Source organism: Chenopodium album, chromosome 1 (assembly GCF_948465745.1).
Source record: "Chenopodium album chromosome 1, dcCheAlbu1.1, whole genome shotgun sequence".
Taxonomy (NCBI): Eukaryota; Viridiplantae; Streptophyta; class Magnoliopsida; order Caryophyllales; family Amaranthaceae; genus Chenopodium; species Chenopodium album.
In genome coordinates this window covers 78,479,056-78,487,010 of record NC_137834.1, presented here as the reverse complement: position 1 = coordinate 78,487,010, position 7,955 = coordinate 78,479,056, and the positions used below count along the sequence as shown (strand labels likewise).

Here is a 7,955-nt window from a genome sequence, read left to right as displayed (position 1 = left end):
AATTTAATTAGCATTGATAAATTTACTTTAGTTGACTTTTAGAGTTTTAATCAGAATAAAAGAAGTGTTTTTAAGGAAAATACGATTTTGCCCTCTCGTACGGCTAAATTTTATCAAATTAAGAAAACGCGTGGAAATTTATTTCCAGCGTCTGACGACAGGACCAGCCCATGGCGCCATACCTGGCGTCTGACGCTAGAGTCTAGCGTTTGGCGCCACGCACGTGTTTGGCGCTGCGGTCGTGTTTTATTCTTTTCGAAACTCTGATTCGTTTTTTATCACATCCGGCTGATTTTCTCTATAAATAGCCTCCTAAAAATCATCAATTTCCATCATCAATTCTTCTCATCAAATCTCATCAATTCTTCTCATCAATTCTTATTCAACAATCTCCAATTCTCATCAAGAATCTCTTGATTACTTTCTTCTCTCTCTCTTTTCTAAACTAGCCTTTTGCATACAAAATTTCGCATTCACAAGATCTAGACACACCTAGCCAAGTTCAAAGTTGCCTTCGCCCTAGACGTGAAAGGTTTTAATTTCTGAGGGATTGGTCCCAAATCTAGTCTAAACCTTATTTGATCTCTATTTCAATTATTTAATTTAATTCTTTGATTTTATTGAAGTTACTAACGTGTGTATTTTGTTATTAGAAAAAGGTACGAGGCATCCAAGTAAGTGCTTTAATTGATTCATTGATATTATATATAGAAATCATGTCTAGGTTGTTATTATGATTCCTAGTATCATGTTAGGATGCTTGATGTTTTGAATGACAACAATGATTCCTAGTATCACGTTTAGGGTAATAACTATAATTTCTAATAACTATAATGCTTATTGTGATTCCTGCGATGCTTCCTACTTTCTTTCCTAATATTTATGTTAGCATCATGTTAGGGTTAAAGCTTTGATTTTTGATGTTTAGTGACAAGCTAGGGTTTGTTATTAATCTTGTTAGTATCATGCTTAGTATCTTGCTATTTTTAAACTTTAACATGATTAATTTAATTATTATGATTATGATTGCTATTTTCATAATGATTGTTATTATTGTTATGTTGCTTGATTATATTTATATTATATTTTATTATTGTTATTGCTTGATCACGCCTTTTATGTATGTTTAAAGGGAATTGGTACTTGTAATCACGCTTAATAAGATAATTAATAATCTTGTTTAGGTTAATATGATTATAATTCAAGTGATCGCTAGTAATAGTTTTGTTGTGCATTAATATTCAACCAACATAGATAAACAGGTTTAGGGTTAAACCTAATGTTTGCATGTTAGTCAGAAAGCGTACATGAATACGATTAGAATAAAGTAGAGGCCTATTATTAGGGCAGGTTCAATCTCTTTTAGGTTGGATTTGTACTTTCATCCCCGAACTACCAGTCATGGTTCCAGACCTATTGGAGTTAACGATCTCCTGGATCGTTAAGGGGTGTAACTTTCACCCTGTGAACGGTTTACAAGTTCCTAAAACTTGTTGGCGACTCTTTTGCTCTAGCTTCCTTCCCTTTGGACGCCACCGTACTTTAGTGTATGATCATAGTGGGGTTCAAGTTTGGGGTAATGCTTGAAATATTCCCTACAACCCTACTAAAGCCCCTGATCCGGATGGTATGTTTGCTATTTTTTTTTCCAAAAATTCTGGAATGTTGTCGGTAAAGATGTTATTGATAATACTTTGAGCATTTAAAATAATGGTAATGATGTAGGCTCTATTAATCAGACGCACATTGTTTTACTTCTGAAAAAAAAGAGTGTGAGTCTCCTATTGATTATAGGCTTATTAGTTTGTGCAATGTATTGTATAAAATTGTGTCAAAAATCCTGGCATACAGACTAGAAAAAACCTGCCATGTATAATTAGTGAGTCTCAGAGTGGATTTGTACTTGGTAGATTAATTACAGACAACATTTTGGTGGCTTACGAATGCTTTCATTATCTACTGAAAAAGAAAAATGGAAAAAAGGCTACCTAGGTCTGAAATTGGATATGAACAAAGCTTACGATAGGGTGGAATGGGTTTTCCTGGAAAAAATGATGATTAAATTTGGTTTCCCGGAGGTTATTGTGAAGAATATTATGAGATGTGTATCCTCGGCTTCCTTTGATGTCTTAGTGAATGGCCAACTATCAAGGGCTTTTAAACCAAGTAGAGGATTGAGACAGGGAGATCCCTTATCTCCTTTCCTGTTTATTATGTGTGTTGAAGGATTATCTGCTCTTCTACGGGATGCAGAAAGGAAGAAGCTTTTTCACAGGGTAAAAATTGGGAGACATGTTGAACCAATTTCTCATCTCTTTTTTGCTGATGATAGTATGTTATTTATATGGGCTAATAAGGAGGAAACCGACAAAGTTCTTGATATTCTTTCGACCTATGAGGTAGCATCAGGCCAGAAACTGAATATGGAAAAATCGGAGGTGTCATTTAGCCGAAACATTGATCTTGAGAAGAAAAATGTGCTTTAGATGAAGTTACTTTTAAGGCTGTCGAAGGACATGACAAATATTTAGATCTTCCGACTTACATTGGAAGTTCTAAAAAGAAAATTTTCCAAAGCATTCAAGATAGGGTCTCGAAGAAGCTCAAAGGGTGGAAAGGAAACTATATTTCTCAAGTGGGTCATGAAATTCTCAACAAACCAGTGGCGCAAGCTATTCCCACATACGCTATGCAATGCTTTTATATCCCCGTTAGCATTCTAAACGAGGTAGAAAAAATGTGTAAAAACTTTTTTGGGGGAAAAAGGTGAATAAAGGAAAATCAGTTGGGTAAGATGGGGAAAAATGCTCCGGGCAAAGAACCAAGGTGGCTTGGGTTTAAAAATATGAGGATTTTCAACAAATCTATGTTAGCAAAACAAACGTGGAGAATCTTGAGTAACAAGGATTCACTTATGTCCCAAGTGCTCAAGGGTAAATATCTTCCTACCTCGACTTTCTTATGTACTAAAGTTGTTGCTAGTATGAGCTTTACGTGGAGGTATATTCTAAGTGCCAGAGAGGTGATCAAAATGGGTGCAATTAAGACTATTTGTGTGGGAAATAGTGTTTGTATTTGGGAAGATCCATGCATGGGTTCCTAATCTTCCAAAATTTAGTATCTTGTCACCAAGGAAGGATGGGAGTGACACCCCGGTTTTTGTGAATGAATTGTGGGAAAATCAGAAGTGGAATATGACAACTCTCTCTGATTTGTTCTCCTAGTGTGAAATTGATGATATTGTAGCATTCCTATACCCATGTTTGAGGAGGTGGATGGCTGGTCTTTGCATCATTTGAAGGATGGTTTCTATGGTGTGAAGAGTGCTTATAATCTTATAGTTGAGGAAGAGGAAAGGGGAAAGGCAACCTCATTCAATGGGCATATTTTTTTTTAATTGGAAACAAATATGGCCCCCGAAGATTAAATTATTTGCTTCGAGAAGTGTGAGGGAAAGGCTGCCTGTGATGAGTCGTTTGGTGGTTAGGGGGATAAATATGGATCACCGTTGCCCAATGTGCAGAGAGGGGGAGGAGACCACTGCTCACATGCTACTTTGTTGTCCAGTTGTTACTTCTTTATGGAGACATTCTGTGTTGCGCCTTAATACTAGTTCCCTTGATCCTGAGGCAAACTTTCGAGGTTGGTGTGATATGATGTTTGAAAAAGTCAAAGAGACCAAATGGTGGGATATCTTTTGGTGCTTGGTTTGGGGTATATGGCTAAATCAAAATACGTGGGTTTTTGAAAAGAAAGTGAAGTAGGAAGCTGATATACTTCAGAAGGTAGTGTGCTTGGTGGGTGAGTTTGAAGAGGCCAATGTGAGGCATGATGCTGCAAGTAATACGCAACAGCTTTGCTCAAAGTGGAAAGCTCCTGCAACTGGTATTTATAAGCTGAATACAGACGCTGCTTTCCAGGGACAGGTGCTGGGTATTGGAGGGGTCCTGAGAGATGATGAGGGGGATGCTGTGGTAATCTTTTGCTCGACTGAAATGGGGAAGGTGGATGTTGATGTTTGTGAAGCCCTTGCAATGCGTGCTAGTATGAAGATAGCTATGGAGGTAGGCTTCAGAAATTTCATACTAGAAACTGATAACATCAAGATGTTCTATCATGTTAAGAAGGGACTCTTACCTCCGTGTGTGTTTGGTAATGTGGTGAGGGACATCCTACTGCTTGCTCGTAGCTGTCAGCCCCTTAGAACAGTTCTTTTTCTTTTGTTAGAAGCTAAATAAGGTCTGGTAATGTAGTTGCCCATAGCTTAGCAAAGTTGAGTTTCAATTTTAGTGAGTATCGTGTTTGGCTTGAAGAGTATCCTACTGAAATTCAGGGGGTTTTATGTAATGATATTGAAGACTTGGTGAATTAATAATATGTGCTAAGCTGCGGTTTTTGTCAAAAAAAAAAAAAAAAAAAAATTTAACTAAATATTTAACTATAGCTATTTTTTTTTATATTTAAGGAAAATTCTCAATGGTGCTCTTGAGGTTTTCATTTTTCTCAATGGTAAACATGAAAAAATCAAATTATCTTTAGTAATCAACAATTTGTGTTATTAATTCAATGATGACATTAATGAGATTAAGTTACATTTATAAGCCTAACCATGATTAACTAAAGGCAAAATGACTAATATATCCTTGAAAATCATATTTTCCTTTATTTTTTAACAATTAAATTATTTAAAAAAAATAAAAAAAACACTAACAACACTTTCCCCAGCCATCACTGTTGGCGAACAGACACCACCAGCCTCGATCCCCCATCCCCCAGCGTCGGCCGCGACTAGACCCTCCGACGCCGACGCCGGCACCACATGAACTAGCAGCCCCCTTCCCTATCCCCACGAAACTCAAAACCATTTTAAAACCATAATCCAAAACCCTTGAAAAACCCCAACCATCCTCAACCGAAACCCCCAACGGCCGACGCTGATCCCCTAATCGATTCCATTTCACCCAATTCACCACAAATTTCCTCAATTACAAAAACAATGAGCCCACAAATTCCCAACAACCTCGTCGATCTTGACCCAGGGTTCGTGAAGTTAGCTCCAGATTCAAGTTACCTGTGGAAAAATCGACCTGATTTGAAGCCGTTAGCCCAGTTCGATCTTCGTCAAAACCCAGGGTTGCTATTAAGCTTTTTAAAGAAGGTTCTAGAGTTGGGATTCCGCCGCCTTAAATTTGTTACAGGCTAATGGAATTTGCTCCAGTGGTGAAAATGATGATGATATTGGTGGGTGTTCGATTAATGGGGATTGTGAGTAAGTGAAATCGACGAGAGACGATTGACGGTGTTAATTAGTGAATCAGGGAGGGGATCTAGGTGGGCGCGGTCGGCGCCGGTTGGGAGCAGTTAGTCGGGGCCGGGTGGATAAGGGGTGGCGGAGGGAAGAAGAGGGTGGTGGGTTTTTTTCAATAGGGGTATTTTAGGCATTTCTATTTTCCCTCCCTTCTAAAACATTAACCATGATTAATGTTTCCTTAAAATGCTTAACTAATGTTACCATTGAATTATTTTTCCAAATTATAGATTACCAAAGTAATTTGATATTTTTAGAGTTTACCATTGAGAAAAAAAAAGTTTATGAGTACTATTAAAAATTTCCCTATATTTAAATGAATTTAGAAATAATATTTTTTTATTAAAAAAATTACCCCCTTTCCCTAAGCCACCAGCCTACCACCACTCCACCCTCCTCGACCCACGCCGGGGCCTAGCCTCCATCGTCGCCTCTCCCCCATCTCCCTGAACCAGCACCCCTTTTCCCGGAAACCATATCCCCCTCCCCCTCAAAATCGTAACAACCTCTCCCCCCTCCCAAAATCCCCAGTTGACCACCGACGACCTTTCCTTACCCTCTCTCCTTCTTCTAACCTCACCATCATCTAAAAATACAAACATTCGAACCAATTTGTGAATTTTTTAAGCGACCAGAACCCTAATCTACATAATTAAAAGTTTGGATGCAAGTTTCGGATGGGCAAGGGGGTCGTGGTTTTGGAGGTTCAAATTGGGGAGATTTAATTCGAGGGATGTTGGGGAGGGGGATTCAGGCAAGTGGGTGGTGTTCTGGGGAAGGAGAGGCACAGTGGCGGGGGAAAGGTGGTTGGCTGGTGGTTGCGGAGGGTGCTGCTGATTGGTTGATTGCGGTGGTGATTGGTTGCTTGCGGGGGTTGATTGATTGTGGTGTGGTGAGTTACAGAGGTTAATTGATTGTGGTGGTTGGCTGGTGGTTGCAGAGGGTGGGTGCATTTGGTTCAAGGGGGGTCGACGTGCCGTTGAGGAAGTGGCAGGGCGCCGGCGTGGGTGGGGGCGGGAGAGTGTAGAGTGGTGGCTAGCCGGTGAGTTGTGAGAAGGGGATGATTTTTTTTTGTAAAAAATAAGGAAATTTTGAATTTTGGCACCTCAAAAATGGACCAAATTGAATTTTTGCACCCATTTAAAATTTATTTTTATTTAAGTACCCGTCAAATTTAAAAATTATAGGTTTTGGTATTTTCTTCCATTTCTGTTATGTTTTCCGTTAGTGGGGCCTAGCCATAGTCCTGCCACCTCACAGCTACCCTTATCCCTCCTCCCTCCCCCCCGTGCGGCTACCGGCAACCCCGAGAACAACCTAGCTTCCAGCCACCAAAACAACGATTACCACCCCGAAAACCACCTTCCAGCCACCAAAACACCAATTATCAGGTGCACAACCAACTATAGCATGTCGCCGCGGCTAGGCCATAGCCCAGCCACAGCAGCCTGCCATTGCGGCCAGACACGCAACCTCGTCACCAAAGCCGCCGAACACACTTCAACCGCCGCCACTACCACTCGAAACTCCCTAATTCACCTCCAATTTGCCGCTCCATTACACCATACCACCACCAAAATCATCCCTGCTACACGCACTAGCAAAACCCATTTGAAGCATCCCCCATAAAACCCACCTGAAACAACCTAAAAAACCACCCGTTTTCTAGGTTGTTTAAAATCCCTTAACGGGTTTTGTTTTCATGTTGTTTCAAGTGGGTTTTAGGGTTTCGAGGGGCGATGAAAAGGGGAGGGTGGTTGTTTCAGGGGGAAGGGGGAGGCCGAAAAACAGGGGCGGGGGGATTGTTTTCGCCTAATAGTGGTTGTTTTGGAGTTCAGCTGTGTGGCGATGTGCGGTGGTTTAGCAGCTGCGGTTGAGATCGGAGGAGGGAAAGGAAGGATGTGGGCTCACCGGCACCGGGGGAATGTTTGGGCACCGGTAGCCGACACGGGGAGGGGGAAGGGTGGCTGGTTGGTTTTTTTTATTTTTAAGTTTTTTTTTAAAAAAAAAGTTTTTTCATTTTTTTTTTCTTAAAAATTAAATTATTAAATAATTAAATAATGAGCCCCACTAACGAAAAAGTTAACAGAACATGGACGGAGGTACCAAAACCTATAATTTTACACTTTGATGGGTACCAAAGTAAAAAAAAAAAATGTTTAAAACGGGTGTGAAAATCCAATTGGGTCCATTTTTGAGATACCAAAATTCAAAATTTCCGAAAAATAATTTCTTTTTTTTTAATGTGAAAAAAACTAACTATAATTAAATATTTAACTACAATTTATCATTAATGTTATGGTTAGCTTAATATAAAAAATTCAAGTTTACCAAGGATAACACTAGTAGAAAAATGATAATTGACACCGAGGAATGGCCACCGGTTTTTAAACCGGTGAGGAAAAAATGAGTAAAATGGGCGGGATTTTGAGGGAAGAGAATTGCCACCGGTTCAAACAGAACCGGTGGGGAAAATATTAATCCCACCAGTTTTGAACCGGTGGCTTTGTTAAAAAAAAGCGCCTGCCTCATCTTAGTTTAATTAGCTATTCTTTCATTCTCTTCTCTCAGCTCTTCACTGCACTTCCTTACTCACTCTCACTGCACTTCTCTCAAACCCTTAGCTTCCACCATCGACTTGACTCAC

The 7,955-nt window shown here is 39.7% G+C and overlaps 1 protein-coding gene across 1 annotated transcript; it reads left to right on the top strand.

Moving 5' to 3' along the window:
* The first annotated feature begins 3,497 nt into the window (after nt 1–3,497).
* Nucleotides 3,498–4,238, top strand: LOC145636059 (uncharacterized). Its single transcript, XM_081687503.1, has 2 exons — nt 3,498–3,714; nt 3,814–4,238. The coding sequence occupies exons 1-2, from the start codon at nt 3,498–3,500 to the stop codon at nt 4,236–4,238; spliced, it is 642 nt and encodes a 213-aa protein (XP_081543629.1).
* Nucleotides 4,239–7,955: the final 3,717 nt, after the last annotated feature.